We start from the raw sequence: 17,484 nt of genomic DNA on the forward strand, positions 1-17,484 counted from the left end.
GATATTAAGTTGTGCCCAAGAAACAGTGTGAAAAATTTCTTCTAATGTACCAAAACCACCTGGTAGTGCGATAAAAACATCAGAATTTTCAATCATTTGAGTGATTCTTTCATACATAGAAGAAACTTTTAATTCCTCCCCAATCGTAACACCTGTAATATTTCCTTCAGCTAAAGCTGTAGGAATAATACCCAAAACCTGACTACCTCCAAGATGAGCAGATGTTGAAACATATCCCATTAACCCAATATTACCTCCCCCATATACCAAGTGAATTTTTCTCTCAGCCAATATCTTTCCAAGATTATTCGCTGCTTCTACAAACACTTCATTTTTTCCAGGACTCGACCCACAAAATACACAAATATTTTTCAATGTTTGTGCAGAGGATCCAGCCATGTTTTTACTTTTTTTTTTGTCTGCGAAAATAGAGAAAAAGATGAGAGATTTTATAGGGGTAATATGTTATCATGACAAAACTATGGGTCACATCTGTAAACAGAATAAATAGTAAAAACAATAATGACACACATGCATATAAACAGTAGTGTGATTGTGGCTCACAATTTTCCTCCGATTTAACGTCCAGAAACGGCTTCAACGCCATCTATGAGTCGAGGATATGCTTCCCATCCAATTTTCTTATAAATTGGCAAACAGGGTCTTTTTTAGTCGGATTCCCAAGACTATAACGCTCATCTTGGAATTGTTTCCATAAACGGAGAAGTTCAATATGCACATGTCCACTAGAATGAGTCTCAAGAGTCAATAAGATGTTATCTAAAGACTCCTTACTCAGCCCATTCTTAATGAAACAAATTTTATCTTCTCTGTTATTGGAAACACATCCCAAAGATCTGCATCGTTTGTCACAAGTCCATCTTGCACACTTATGACAAACCCCTAAACTTTTGGCCCTTCGTTTTTTCGCATAAGTGCTTTTTCCTAATCCAGGCAAATACCGAATGAGCAATGATTGTGGAACTTCTCCTCCAAATCGGACCTTAGCTTCTATTACAAGACAAATATCTTCTGGAATTCCTTTTTGCATTAGCAATCTCAATCTTTCACACCTTCCTGCATAAATTTTTCTTAGAACATTTTCAGAAACAGAGGGAAAATATTTACAAATTTTTGAGAGAATTTCATCCATTTTGAAAAGAAAAGAAATGATTTTTTTTTTAATTTTTGTATAAGCAATTGTGAGAAACTGATTTAACCGACTATGAGAGTCACGGAGCACCGTTATCCGTCATTTAACTGGGAAAATAAAAATATTAAGAAAACCTGAAATAAAAACAAACAAACTTAAATGCAACACAAAAAAAAAATAAAAAAAAATCAAGGATCAGAAAGGGAAATAAACTCTTCTTGAAAGATTGCATTTTCTAAAAATGGTTTAAGCTTTTGTCCATTTACTTTAAAAATATCACCATTTTTAGGATTTTCAATATCCACAGCTCCATAAGTATACACATGCTTTACAACATATGGGCCTGTCTATCTTGATCGTAATTTTCCTGGGAATATGTGAAGTCGAGAATTATAAAGCAAAACTTTTTTACCAATCTCAAAAGATTTTCTAAGAATTGTTTTATCATGAAATGATTTGATTTTTGCTTTTATAAATCCTTGAATTCTCATACGCGTCATTTCTGAGTTCATCAAGTTCATTAAGTTGCAATTTACGCAATTTTTTTGACATCATCCACGCTTGAATTTAAAGTTTTGATCGCCCAATAAGCTTTATGTTCCAATTTCACAGGCAAATGACAATGTTTTCCATAAACCAACCTATAGGGAGACATATTCAATGATGTTTTAAAAGTTGTTCGATATGCCCAAAGTGCATCATTAAGTTGCAGAGACCAATCTTTTCTATTTGAGTTAACAGTTTTTTCCAAAATTTGCTTTATCTCCCTATTAGCTAATTCAACTTGTCCATTTGTTTGAGGATGATAAGGAGTAGTTACTTTATGAGTAATACCATATTTTTTCATTAATGAAGCAAATGGTTTATTAACAAAGTGAGTTCCCCCATCACTTATCATGGCTCGAGGAATTCCAAATCTACTAAAAATATTTTCTTTTAAAAATTTGATGACGATTTTATGATCATTTTTTCGACATGGAATTGCCTCTATCCATTTGGAAACATAATCAACTGCAATTAAAATATACAAGTATCCAAACGACGATGGAAAAGGTCCCATAAAATCAATTCCCCAACAGTCAAAGATTTCAATTTCAATGATAGGATTTAAAGGCATCATGTTTCTTTTTGAAATCGCACCCAATTTTTGACAATTTTCACAGATCTTGCAGATTTCGTGGGTGTCTTTAAACAAAGTGGGCCAATAAAATCCACACTGCAAGATTTTTGCAGCCGTTTTCTTTGAAGAAAAATGTCCTCCGCATGCTTCTGAATGACAAAATTTAATGACACTACTTACCTCATTGTCGGGTATGCAATCTGGACAATACTTGAACAGATACAGATCATCCCAATAAAAATTTTTTACCTCATTCAAAAATTTTCTTTTATCTTGGGAACTCCATTGCGGTGGTATTTTTCCTGTCACAAGAAAATTTACTATGTTAGCAAACCAAGGTGTAGTAGTAACTGAAAATTGATGTTCATCAGGAAAATTATCGTTAATTGGTGTCGTTTCACAAGATGATCCTGTTACTAGTCTCGATAAATGATCGGCTACGACATTCTCGGTTCTTTTTTTATCTTTGATCACAATGTCAAATTCTTGGAGTAACAAAATCCATCGTATCAGTCGTGGCTTTGCATCCTGTTTGGTCAACAAATATCTAATAGCAGAATGATCAGTAAACACAATAGTCGTTGATCCAATCAAATAAGAACGAAATTTATCTAATGCAAATATTACAGCAAGTAGTTCTTTTTCAGTTGTGGAGTAATTCATTTGAGCATTGTTTAAAGTTCTACTTGCATAATATATCACATAAGGCTTACCGTTTCTTCTTTGACCCAGTACTGCACCGACTGCATAATCACTCGCATCGCACATGATTTCAAATGGTAAAGACCAATCAGGAGGTTGCATGATAGGAGCTGATGTTAAATGTCGAATAATTTTATCAAAAGCATTTTGACATTCTTGAGTCCACTCAAATGCAGTGTCTTTTGTTAAGAGATTACAAATGGGTTTAGAGATTAAACTAAAGTCCTTGATAAACCTCCTATAAAATCCAGCATGTCCCAAAAATGAGCGAATTTCTTTAATGGTTTTTGGAGGGGGTAAATTGGCAATGACATCAACTTTTGCTTTATCAACTTCAATTCCATGAGATGACACGACATGTCCCAAAACAATCCAGAAGTAATCATGTAATGACATTTTTCCCAATTTAAAATAAGACCTTTTTCCTCGCATCTTTTTAAAACTTTTTCCAAATTTTCAAGACAATTATCAAATGTATTCCCAAAGACAGTTAAATCATCCATGAAAATTTCCAAACAATTTTCAACCATGTCGCAAAAAATACTTAGCATACATCTTTAAAATGTTGCTGGGGCATTGCATAAACCAAATGGCATACTTCTGAATGCAAATGTTCCAAAAGGACATGTGAATGTAGTTTTTTCTTGATCTTCGAGTGCAATGGGAATTCGATAATAACCTGAATATCCATCAAGAAAACAGTAGTATGGATGACATGCTACTCTTTCTAAAATTTGATCCAAAAATAGTAATGGAAAATGATCTTTTCTAGTGGCGTCATTTAATTTTCTATAATCAATACACATCCGCCAACTAGATGGGACTCGACTTGTTAACAATTCACCTTTTTCATTTTTTATCACTGTGATGCCAGATTTTTTTGGAACTACTTGTGTTGGGCTTACCCACTTACTATCAGAAATAGGGTAGATAATCCCAACATCAAGTAGTTTGAGAATTTCAGTTTTCACAACATCTTTCATGTGTGGATTTAATCTCCTTTGTGGTTGTTGAGATGTTTTAGCATTTTCTTCTAAATGAATTTTGTGTGTGCAAATTAGTGGATTAATGCCCTTGAGATCTTTTAGTGTCCAACCAATTGCATTTTTATGTCTTTTAAGCATATCAACTAATTTACCTTCTTGATCACTTTCTAGTTTGGAAGAAATTACCACCGGATATGTTTCATCTTCTCCAAGAAATGCATACTTCAATTCTTCTGGCAAGGGTTTTAACTCCAATATGGGTGGTTCGTCTTTGTTCTCATATTTTGCATCAAATTCTTTCTCTGATCCTGGTAACGCGTGATACCTGATAAAATCATCAAGATCAATTTCAATATTTTATTTAACAGTTTCAATTGAACAAATATCTAATTGATCACGAGTACTCTCTTCTTGAATGTTTTCTTCCACAAGAGTTTCAATAAGATTTTCATCTTCGCTTTCATCTCCTTTGTCATGTGGTTGCTTACAAAGATTAAAAACATTGAGCTCCAAGGTCATGTTACCAAATGACAACTTCATTATTCCATTCCTGCAATTTATAAGGGCATTAGAAGTTGCTAAAAATAGACGACCCAGAATTACAGGAATTGCATTACAAGCTTCGATAGGTTGTGTATCTAAAACTATGAAATCGACAGGATATACAAAGTTATCAACTTGGACCAATACGTCTTCTATCATACCTCTTGGCACTTTAACAGATCTATCGGCAAGTAAAAGTGTTACCGAAGTAGATTTTAACTCGCCTAGATTGAGTTCTTGATAAACTGAATATGAAAGTAAATTCACACTAGCTCCAAGATCAAGCAAGGCTTTTTTAATCTTTCGTTCTCCAATAATACATGAAATAGTAGGACAACCAGGGTCTTTGTATTTCAAAGTATTATTATTTTGAATGATTGCACTTACTTGTTACGGCTAAAAATGCTTTCTTTTCACATTCAATTTTCTTTTCACAGTGCACAAGTCTTTCAAAAATTTGGCATATGATGGTACCTGTTTTATTGCATCTAATAAAGGAATATTAACTTTTACTTGTTTAAAAATATCATATATATCAGAATTCAAATTTGATTTTTTTGTATTTTTCAATGCATGAGGGAATGGTGGTGACACTGTCTGTTAAACCTCCTCTTCGCGAGTTATGGGTTCCACTTCCTTACCCTTTGGAGTTGATTTATCATCATCTTCACAAGGTTCAAGAATGGATTTTTCCACAACCTTACCACTTCGAAGGGTAATAACAGATTTTACCTGATCCATCGATTGAGTTCTAGAAGTTCCAGTTTGTGAATGATGATCCTTGGGATTAGGCAGAGGTTGTGAAGGAAATTTACCTTTTTCATGAACATTAAGTGCAGATGCAAATTTAGCAAGAGTATCTTTCAAATCTGTCATGGTTTGAGCTGTTTGAGTATTGATAGACTCTTGCTTTGCAATGAAAGAATTCAATGTATCTTCCAAATTTCTTTTAGGTGGAGGAACATAAGGTGCATAATTTTGTTGATTTTGGAAATGTGGTTGTGAAAATTGTGCAGCATTATCATTCCTCCAACTAAAATTTGGATGATTTCGCCAACCTGGATTGTAATTTTGAGAAAATTGTTCAAAATTTGGCATTTTGAAATTGTTCAAAACATTGGCTTGTTCATGGAGACATTCTTTAAAAGAGGGCAAAGTGGGACAATCTTTTGTAAAATGATAACTTGTATCACAGATGTGACACACAATTTCTTGAACAGATTTTAATTGACTATTCTTTTTCAATTCAAGTGCCTCAACTTTTCTTGCCAAAGAGGTAAATCTAGCTTGAAGATCATGTTCATCTTTGAGAGTGTACATACCTCCATCAGATGTAGGAGATTGAATCTTGTTTGGTGGTTTGATTGTACTTCCCCGGCAACGGCGCCAAAAACTTGTTGCGACTTTGATTGTTGCACTTCCAAGAGCAGGTTGTCCACAAGTAGTATAATTCGGTGAGTCCGAATATCGTATCCACATGGAAGCTAAGGTAATTACAAGTCCACTACAATGTCTTTTTTTTTTTTTTGTTTTTGTTTCTTTTTAATTTTAATTGTTTGAATCTTTAATGGGTAAATTTTAATTGTTCAAATTTTAATTTTAGTAGTTGAGATTAAAGGATCCACTCTTGGTATTTTAATAAAGTTAACATTAACGAACAATATTGAAATCCACTTAATAAAATGGTTCCAATATATTAAATAATCATATTTATATTATGTTATATATTATTATCTTATAAGTATATAATATATACCAAAACTTATAAATGTGTCAAAGTATTTATTGTGCTATATATATATTTGTAAACACTAAATCAAGGTTCTCACTTTAAATGGTTGGTAAAACCAAACTAACATTTAAATGGTACCGAGAAATTAATATTATGATATATTTATACATAGTAAATCAAGGTTCCCACTTTAAATGGTTGGTAAAACCAAACAAACATTTAAATGGTTCCATGAATTTAATATTATATATATTCATATATAATAAATCAAGGCATCCACTTTAAATGGTTGGTAACACCAAACTAACATTTAAATGGTTCCAAGAATTTAGTGTAACATATAGCAACAATAAATCAAAACTCCCACTTATAAGTAGGGTATAAAAATGCTTAAAGAAATAAATATAACATAAACAATAAATAATGATTAAATAATATAAAACATAGATTCTTACCTTTTAGTAACCTTATTATCATGCCAAGAGTTTCACCTTTTCATCTCAACTTTAGGAAGTTAGCTATTCATTATTCAAAGTGTAAAACTTTGAATATGAAATTAACATGCTAATTATATTTATATGAAAAAATAAAGGAAAAATATAGAGAGAAATATTATGAACTCAAAGATTTGCTCATAGAATGAGGGATATCTCAATACATTATAATGCACCCCTATTTATAGCCAAATTTGGGGAGATAATCACAAATAAAATATTATTTTTTACACAAAAGTCTTCATTGGTGTTCCAAGATATTATATTATATTACACATCACTTTTGAAAATCTTCTTCTCCGAATTTGCTTTTTCACATAAAAAGAAACATGTGGATAATTGAGTTGTCTAGTTGTGGTATTTTTTTTCAAACCATTTGACCAAGTAATTTGAGAGATATGGTCAAAATACTAGAGCATGGTAAAACTGTCACTCCTTTGATAACTTTATTTGTTGCTTAATTTGATCCCAATTGTGAGAGGATTTTTATCTCATGCTTGCACCAATATTGTAGAAATTAACATCAACTTTCTACAGGTCCAAAAATCATCTTAATCCCATTTGCAACGCCAAGTTTATTCTTGTTTTATCGAACATGTAAAAAAATAGTAAAAACTTGTAATTACACAACAACTTATATTTTATACAATTTATTATAAAACATATAATATTTAAACATTTAATAAAACAAAAACTATATATTTATATTATAAAACATTTAATTAATGTACAATTTTTATGTTTATCAATCTTCTCTTTCTATAGACGGGAAAACTGAACGTACAGTGAGACTCATTTATTGTATCCGTTGCATCTTGAATTCGTCTCGTGGACTTTGTGTCTCGACTTTTCGATTGCCCTTCTGAAACGTTTTGTCTTTAATGCTCTGATGCAATGTCCATTACTGTTCTTTGACTGGACAATGGCTTTGTTAATAGAATATCAATCGGGTTGATTCAGAGAGTTGTTGTCGTCATTCTCAGCTGTTCTGCTATGCTATTTATAGGCTTTGCCTCCAACGGTAATATTGAATGTGATTTGAAACTTTCTATCCGTTGTTTGCCACGTCAACATTCTTCTGACAGTCGTACACTGAAGCTTTTTCAATCCCACTACTTGTTGCAGTAAGCTTTTGTATAGTTGTCGGTTGAACGTCATTTTCCTTAATTGATGACGTGTACTGCGGAAGGATCAGCTTATAAGATGTAGCTGATAAGCTCACAACTGATTGTAGTAACTGATCAGTTCCTCAGTTGTCTGCGAAGTTCAGTTTGCTAGTCCAGTTGCCTTTGAAAATCTGCGTACTAACCTTTAGTTAAGAGCAACCGATAGTTTGCGTATTTTAGATCAGTTTTTATCAGTCTTCTTGATCAGTTAATTCAATATATTAAACGCTCAGTTGGTCAAACTTCCGAAATTCAGTTTCCAACAACGAGGCATGAGGCCCTGATGCTTTTATAACCAAAATCGATTCTTTCTGTTGGAGTCCAAGCAATGACTGATCGGGACTATGAATATGACTCTTGCCCGACTATTTAAGGAGGGAGTGGTGATACCCCCGGAAGAGCCCGGGTCATGGATGACCTGGGATAGTAAATGGAAAACAAGGATGATGGTAAGTTTACAAAAGGAACTCATAAGAAGCCGGGTAGGTGAGTGCCCGGGACGTCATTTACCCGGGCAACCAGAGGCCTGAGCTCTCAAGCGGATTCCCGGGTTATGACCCTCTACCCGGGATGCCTCGGTAATAGTACCGCACACGAGTGCGGGAGCGGACGATATCTTATCTTGATAAGCATGCCTGACAGTATCTACTTATTCGACATGATGCGAAAGTCAAAACGGCGTGACATAAACTTTATATAGGTGGTGGCTAAAAGTGGTAAGTAGCCACTGAAAACAAAGAAAAGTTGTCAAGTTCTTTCCTATAAAAATCAGGTTTGCTTTGCATTTAATTCATTCACATATCTTGACATATATTCACACATATACACACAAGTAGCATTTATTTCTCTATAAAAGCTACACTGGTTCTCTTCATTTTTGCCTGCTAACTTAAGAATCGGAGTGGCCACGCCAGACATTCCTCTGGTGCCCATTCACGCGTTTGTTTTCCTGTGTTCAGGACATCACTACAGCTCAGTCTCCCTTCATCATCTTCATATCAAGATTCGATGGATTGTTCGACCAGCTCACCCTATTCATCCGGATCACATCACTACAATTAATTTTTGTTATGTTATTTATCATTATTTTTTATCCTGTTATCTTAAATATTGCCTATAACTTGTTAAATTTAATTTTATTTAAGTGATTTGATTTATTGTATTTAGAATTGTAGTTTATAAATATATTAGTTATAGTTTTATTTTTATGGTGATATTTTTTTTGTATAAAAGTATTTTTTGTAGTTATATATATTTATTTTTTATTAATTAAAATTTTAAATTAACGAGTATTAGTCGTAATAATTTACTTTTAATATTATTGTTGTATGTATCATTTACGTAAATAATAATATTATAATTTTAAATTTAATAACATTATTGTAAGTATTCATTTGAGCAGTTATTAGTATTATTTTCCAATTTACTATCTAATTGTAGTTTGTGAAGTTAAGAAATATCAATATGGATACCTTATTATTTATTTTATGATTCTTAAAATTAAATTTTACACGTATTAAATTTTGAAAATTAAATTATTAATTTGTTTGTTATTATTAAATTATTATTATTATTACTTTATTTTTATTTTTATCATAATTAATTACTATCATTTTTGAAATTATAGTTACTAAATTTATAAGAATTAAATCCAAATTATAGTAAAATTTATTTATTTATTTCTCAGTAGTTTATTTTATATATGAAATGTAAGATGAAATTTAACGTTGGATCAATAGATAATATTGTTTTATATACACAAAAAACTCATATATCAATTATAATCTCAATAAATAATTTGAATAAAACTTTAAGGATGCGCTGATCCAACATGAAGATAAAATAATACATTGTCATTTTTTGCACGTTTAAATGATATGGGTCTTATGAAATTATTTGTTATGGATTTTTTAAATATGATAATCATTTTATTACGGATCTCATTAAAAGATGGCTTTAGGAGACTCTTACATTCCATATTCATGTTGGTGAGGCAACGATAACATTTTAAGATTTTAAGCTGGTATGAGATCTAAACATTAATGGCTTTGCTGGAGTGTCGATGAATCTTGCAAACTTATTGTGCTGAATGACTAGGTTTTTAGGCGTCCCAAACATTGTTCATGTAATCTTACAATATGTGATGTAATATCCAAAAAAAATTTCTTTCGATTACATAATAATATAATACATATACGTCAAAAGAGTATAATCAACACACTATATACATCATTATATCAGAAAAATTTTAATCCTTGCACAACACATAATTCAAATACGACAATAAAATATATTATCTCTAATTACCATCAACTATAGGGTGAGCTGGTCGAAAATAGCCTCTAGTGTTTATCCTTTATCATGTCCCATTACTAACCTTGTAACAAGTTCAGCAGAAAACATCTCCTGAAAAATTATCATAAACAACAAACATCATCGTAATACATAACAATATATTAATAAGTGTTAGATCTGTTACTTTTGATGACAACAAACAATAATTTATTGTATTAGATCAAGTTGTCTTTGTATGCATTACAAGTATTCGACTATTCTATTGAAGATTCAGAAGACATCATTCAATTGGTCTCAAGATGCAAAACTATCCAACCGTTTTAGTCTCAGCAGAATATTTGATATACTCAACCGCTCGTGCTTACAAGTCTGTGGCAAAAAATAACTCAACTGCTTACTCAATAACATTTAATTTGGATACCTTGTTATTTATTTTATGCATTCTAACAGAAAACCTTATTTTGAATATGTAAACATGCCTACCACATTTAATTAATTTAATTAAAATAATTTAATTAAAACACATAAGAAATTTGATAACTTGCATGTATCTGGTTCACGTGAACCTTCAAATTTTCGGGACATTACACTTAAATTGGAGAATCATATAAATTTTTTGCATTTAACATCACTTAGAGCCAAGAAAGTGCAAATTGTTGAGATAGAGTGATTCAAACTCCAAGCCATTGTTTCAAAAAAACATTATGCATCGAAAAATTAAAAAAAAAAGAAAGAAAAAAATTTGAAAAAAGCAAAAAAAAAAAAAAAAAAAGAGGACTACTGTATTTTTTGACGTTATAATGAAATTGAAGTAGTTGTTACATGGATGATATTGTTTTTTGTGGAAAGTGCATGTGATTTCTTCAATTTCGTAAACATGCTTTAATTTTTTTCTTACCCTATCTCTAGCCACGCTTTAACCTATTCGCAGCTCTTGTTTGTGCATTTTAATTCATTCATTTGGTGGAATGATATGATATATTTGCAAGTCTATGATAAAAAATTTCAGTGTTATGACACGAGAGACATTTGATACATACCTAGACACTTATGAGTAAAATGAATGAATGTTGTGAGGAGTTATTAGACCTAATGTATTTTAATTTCTATATACTATGATAGAAGCGATTGTTCATTATGTTGGTATGCTAGATGTTCAATAATTAAATTGCTTTTATGCACGAAATTTTTTACGGATAAGTAAAGGAAACAAAAGGAGGATAAAGAAGTGAGATAATGAATTGAACTCTTTTATGCTTGAAAACAAGCATGATTTAGGTGTTAAAGTCATTTATTGAGGATATTTTTAAGATTTATTTAATTCGCACAATTAATTATTATCTATTAAATTTATCGTGATTATTACGTGCTCTTGATTAATGATTATACTAATATGCTATCACAATTGGACCCGTGATGAACAAATCCACCTTAAAATAGCAATTCAACTAGTCTAACAAGTTCAACCTGATAATTGGACCAAAACACTATTATATTATATAAAATAATAATATATTATAGTAAATAAGATTTTACTCGCATGGTTGTCTATCATAACCATTCACAATGACACCTAGCTATTCTATTAATATTATTTTTCATTGTAGAGGAAAAAAATTATTTTTTCTTTCTAAAATATATCATTCTTTTCCCAAAAACCTTTTCATATGATGACATTATTTATAAGAAAATAAAATATAACTAAGTAAAAACTCAAATAACATATAATTATATTTTATACAAAATAATTTTTACTTAAAATTGAAATTATGTGGTTCAAAAATATATATTTTTATATTAAAATTTAATGCATATGTTTATATATATATATATATATATATTTATATATATATAATAAATGAGTAAGACTATCGGTGGTCACTTAAATGTGCAATATAGGTATGAAAAATATCAAAATATTATTTATATAAGCACATCCAATATATGAGTGACATCTCGTAAATTCACATAAGTTTGCAAACATGTGTACAATGTATCAAAACTAAATATAAGAATTTTTAATAGCATTTCATGTTTTGGGGAATGAATGCCCATCTTTCTAAAGCATTTCATACTTGTCCACTCCTGCAATTTTGTGCCTTTTATGAGATTTGTGCCCTTTTTTTACATCCATCTTTTCATACAAAAATAAATATGTGAAATCATTGAGTTAAAAAAGAAGACTGAGTATATATAATCAAGCAAAATATGCAGTCCTCTGTTGATCCTACTTCGGTGAAAAAAGGCTATTTACTTTCTACCTCCATCTGTTAACCTTTCTCAGGCCAGGCCAGCACAGAACTGATACTCGACTCAAACCTTATCGTCTATTTTCTCGCTAACTAAAGGAACCAATTCCGTTTTCCCTCGTGGAGTCCGAGGTGTTCGAGGGGTACGAGGGGTTCCGGGTGCTTGGAGTGAAAGCTTTTGCCTAACATATCCATAGAAGGTACATCCTGCTAGAGTTATAGCACATCCAATGGCGTTCATCACTGAGATTGGGTTCCGGAAGATCAGCCACGAACATGTGACAGCAACCGCAACCTTAAAATGAAACAAAAAAAAAAGATTTCAATATCATTGACGAAGGCGGCGACTAGAATAGAAGTGTGATCACGCCACAATGATACCACCAGTGCAAAGCCCGGTTCTACATTGAAGTACGAATAGTATGTACTATCTACCACCAATAGACTTGTCGATTTACCAAAAGTTATAGTAATTGCTAACCTGAAACTCATATGTTTAAACGACGAAGTACCCATTGCACAGAATTTCCATCGCCACGAATTAAAAACAGCCACACGGACTATCAGACGCGATTATTGTTCCCAGAGTGGTATATGATGAAAATAAAACCATTTTGCATCATTGTTCAGATAAAAACCTTGCTTTGCATTGCTAATCATGGTTACTAAATAAGTGGTAGGTAACAGAAATAAACATTAAAATACAACATTTTTTATTTGGTTTACAAGTATTGAATCCCACGTGGTATTTCAACACACAAACATTATTGCTTCACATTAAATTAAAAATAACACACAAGAAGATAATTACTATGTATCCAGAATCAAAGACTCACCTTTAGGTTCCCCGCAACATTGAATGTCACAGCAGTTGTGGAGTGAATTACATAAAAGATCGAAAAGTTCAGGCAAAAAGCTAGAATCCCCGACCCGAAAATAATAATGAGAGATGAGAAAAGCGAGGGACATGTATGAATCCATTCTAGAACCCCCAAACCTTCCAGTAGCAAGGCTGGTACAACCAAGATCATAGTTGCAAATGGCGCCATGTAGTACACTGTGTTTATGCTGCAAGTCAGAAAAAATAATTTCTTAATAATTTACTATTCTTTAAGGGAGTTGATATTTATACCCCATTTTTTGTTATTTGAACTCCACTTGTGAACAAATTTGACTGAAGTGTAGATAACATAAAATGGAATGTAAATATCAACTCTCATTCTTTAAATAAAAGACTGCCGTAAACTAAACAAGAAAAAGGAACTCGTACTCATTTTAGGACCATGAATAGAAATGGACGTAAAAGGAGTTAATTGTTACTCTCATCGCCATAGTTGTTAACTTCCTTCTCACATTGCTTGTGGTTTCGGCGAAATGAAGGGGGAAAACAAGAGGGCAAGAAACCAATACCTGTCAAATTTGTATCCATGCAACAGAGACTCAGCAAGAATCGTTTTTGTAGAGGTAGCGATGCAGCCAAACAATGCAGCACAGAACCCGAGCATATTAAAACTCAGCTCTGTTACAGATGTGACTAAAATCCCTCCAACGATAGGAATCAAAGAAGCCCAAATTCTCCATTCGAAATACTTGTTCCAGATCAGCCACTGCAAGACAACTGTTTGGAAGCATCAGAACTCCACATGGCATTTTCCGTTGACGCAAAAATAAAAGTCATTTATTAACATAAGATCCATTAAATTTATCAAAACAAAAGAGTCGATTGATGAATGAAGCCACAAAATGAAAGTTCTGTTGAATAATCATTATTAACAATGGCTTTCCCTGACAGTAATTATCTAATATTGATACTTCGAAATAAATTTTTCACCTGTTGTTGCAGGGGTGAAAGATTTGATTGTTTGCATGAAAGAAACAGGGATATACCGCAGGCTCACGTTTCCTAGAACTATGTTGATACAAAATATAAATGACATGGGAAAAATCCTCCTCCATCGATCTTCGGGTTCGACCAAAATGAGCGGCTTAAGTTTTAGCACTTTAATTACCAGGTATGCACCGATTGCTGAAGATATAAAGTGAATGCATGATACCGTTAAAGGAAACTTAAAGTCCAAATTCTGTAAAGGAAAAAACACGGACATTTAGTCAGCCATCACAATTATGGTAGCAAAGATCGATTCCCAAACATTTAACAGAATGATCACAATCCAAGATATCATATCACAAAATTTTATCATATTTATAATATATTGGTAGATCTAATTTAAAAGAATATAACGACTTTATGAATTGATCATGAAAATGAAATTTTGCAAAATTTCATCTCAGCTAGCCACCTCCATCACTCAAGGACTGAAATAGGATCATTCATTACTAACTCCCCACCCATAAATTCACATCAAAAGCACAGGTGGTCACAAGCAAATGCATACTTCCACAGGGCGAGTTTAAATTAATTTATTTAATATCTAAAAAAAAGTCCCTTCCCCTCCAACACACACAAAAGAATATAAGATTCACCCCAGTTTAGCAGCTAAAATCATATAACTCGATACAAACGAGTTCAAAAATACTTTCTATGTATTCCCCCCTTCATGAAACTCAATCATCTAAAACACTTGTTAAATGCAACATCTTCATGTCAAATAAATTAAAAAAGTATATAAATGTACAGATAGTCAGAACTGATAGAAACAAAAGGGCAGAACAAAAAATACAGAGTAAATTATGAAAGTTAAATACATATAAAAGAACACACACACACACACACAACATAACATAGAGACCAAAAGTTGCTTCAATCAAATCAAACTGACGATTCACATAAACAATCTCAAGATTAGAATCCCCACAAACTCTGGAACATAACCAAATGATAAATAAACACAATTCAATCTAGATAGTAACACAATCCAAATTCCAAAAGAAAAAGGTAAAAACAGAGATCAATAACAAAAAAAGAAGCCAATTTGCACAAAACGTCAAACTAAAACAGAAACAAAATCCCACCAAATTAAGCTGCATACAAAACTTAAAAAAAGTAAGAACATGAAAATTACGCTGTTTCACTCGAGAATCTTAGCTACAAACAAAGGGAAGAAAAAAGAAGAAGCCCACCTGAAAGATCCATTTGTTGGTGATAATGACGGCGACATTGAAACTCCACCATTGAAGAATAGCCAACAGCGATCGAATCACACTCCACTGACACAAAACACTCTCCTCCATTTTCCTTCACCACCCCGATCAGAAATCGTGAAAAGAACTCAATCTTTACCCAAAAACAACAAGAAAACAGATCAACGGAGCAGAAGATGAGAAACCCAGATGAATTTCGGTGGAAGGCGAAGAGATGGTGGAGAAATGTGGCCTGCTGGAGCAGTGGCACGAAGCTGAGGTGGCTTGTTTCCCGTAACAAAAATGCATACGATACAAATATTGTGTGTCGTTCCTACTTTTTTTATTTGATGATGATTTGAAATTGAATTGAGTGGAATCGAAAACGTGTGCGGCTTTCTCCTCACCCTCACGCCTTTCGGCTCACTTTTGGTAGTCAAACAAATGACACACGCACTTTAGGTGGGGTGACACCAGGCAATTAGGGTGGTTTAAATTTACATTTGAAATTAATCCATTTTATATGTTTTAAAAAAACTATTTTGATTATATTATTAATATATCATGTACACGCAATATATGTGCTCTAATATATAATAATATGGTTTGATGATGTAAGCTTATATATATTATATGATAGTTTTTACTTTAACGTCACTATTTTAATATTTTTATAATGTAATTATATATATCTACATTATATTATTAAATTTGATACATTTAGAATAACTATCATTGGAGATGAAATAGCCCTCAAAAGGTGATGAAGGATCTGTTCTAACACCTGCGAGGTTGCTTCAAACACAATATTCTCTATGAGCTTCAATAGCTCGTGTTATAAGAATATGAAAAACGATTAATTAGATTAGTTTGTGTAACGCCCAGACATTCGTATGCATATGATGTAAGGTAATGATTATGATTAAGTATGGTCATTATTCATTTTATCGTTTATTATGATGATCGTTTGGGGATATGTGATGTAATGGTGATGGTTTATGGTTTCAAGATATGATATGAATGGTATTGAATGAAATAGAATGAAACAAAGAATGGATGGGTAGAATAGAAAGTTGATCCTTAGCCAAATAGGTAATGGAAGTGCTGAAACGGTATGAAACTGTGGCAGTAGTTGTGGTTTTTAGCATAATGCTTTGTTTATTGATCCAAATGAGGTGAGGCCACTTCCATTAGAAAGATAATATATAAAGCTATAACTTTCTTATTTTGAGTTTTGTTCAAATCATTGTGGAAGGTAAGCCAAAAGTGCCCCGAAGTGTGTCGTGTGTTTCGTCGTTCTTCCAGTGACACATGTTGGGAGATTTAGCATAGCTTTTTACTCAGACCTTCAAATGACATGAGGCCAATTGGGGATGCAAGCCAAGAGATAGAGCTACAACTTGTCTGTTTACCACTTTTCCTAATTATGAAGGGAAGAGGCGTTTCGGAAGCAATTTTTGACGTAGCTGTGCGCAGACCGCGCCCGAGCGGAAAAAGATGTCCGCCCGGGCGGGCCTAGTTCGAAATTTTTTTGTTTCTGGCCGAGAGGTCTGCGCTAGGGCGGTAAAAGACGTCCGCCCGGCCGCCCAGCAAAGTGTAAAAGCGTGTTTTTGGTGATTTAAGGCATAAAATCAAAGGAGACTCTCATTTTTCTCATTTCTCTTCTCTTCCTTTCTCTTCTCCATCGTGTAAGGCTAGGGTTCTTCATCATCTTCTTCTTCTCTCATTCATTCAAGCAATTAATCTTCAATCCGGAGTTGGAACTTCATCTTTTTAGTGAAAGGTGCAAAGGTAAGTGGTTTCTCTTCTTGCTCTTGAGTTATTGTAGATGGTGAAGTTGAGGGATGATAGTTGTGATTGATGTATTGGATTAAATGGTCATTTAAGATTATTATTTGGGTTTATTGTTGTAGGATCATCGTTAAGGTTTAGGAAACCAATTTCTCCAAGTGTAGTAAGTGGA

At 32.6% G+C, this 17,484-nt stretch overlaps 1 protein-coding gene across 2 annotated transcripts; it reads right to left on the reverse strand.

The window, feature by feature from the left end:
• Nucleotides 1-12,356: 12,356 nt before the first annotated feature.
• Nucleotides 12,357-15,914, reverse strand: LOC142523006 (UDP-galactose transporter 1-like). 2 transcript variants are annotated; one of them, XM_075626641.1, is made up of 5 exons: nt 15,522-15,914; nt 14,272-14,466; nt 13,851-14,058; nt 13,277-13,508; nt 12,357-12,735 (listed from the first exon to the last, which is right to left on the reverse strand). In XM_075626641.1, exons 1-5 carry the CDS (start codon nt 15,571-15,573, stop codon nt 12,505-12,507), a joined length of 918 nt encoding a protein of 305 aa, XP_075482756.1. In that variant the 5' UTR covers nt 15,574-15,914; the 3' UTR covers nt 12,357-12,504. The 2 variants fall into 2 exon arrangements, with proteins under 2 accessions (XP_075482756.1, XP_075482755.1); XM_075626640.1 differs by having other exon boundaries at nt 14,272-14,521; nt 15,522-15,901.
• Nucleotides 15,915-17,484: the final 1,570 nt, after the last annotated feature.

The sequence above is a fragment of the Primulina tabacum genome, chromosome 13 (genome assembly GCF_025594145.1).
Source record: "Primulina tabacum isolate GXHZ01 chromosome 13, ASM2559414v2, whole genome shotgun sequence".
Lineage (NCBI taxonomy): Eukaryota > Viridiplantae > Streptophyta > Magnoliopsida > Lamiales > Gesneriaceae > Primulina > Primulina tabacum.

Bases quoted from the DNA above. Each gene is read 5' to 3' on its own strand.
- LOC142523006 (XM_075626640.1), bottom strand. From the start codon at position 15,632: ATGGAGGAGAGTGTTTTGTGTCAGTGGAGTGTGATTCGATCGCTGTTG. The intron at 14,522-15,521 runs GTGGGCTTCTTC...TTTCCTTTACAG, and splicing joins CCAACAAATGGATCTTTCAG to AATTTGGACTTTAAGTTTCC. The intron at 14,059-14,271 runs GTGAAAAATTTA...GCTTCCAAACAG, and splicing joins TTTCACCCCTGCAACAACAG to TTGTCTTGCAGTGGCTGATC.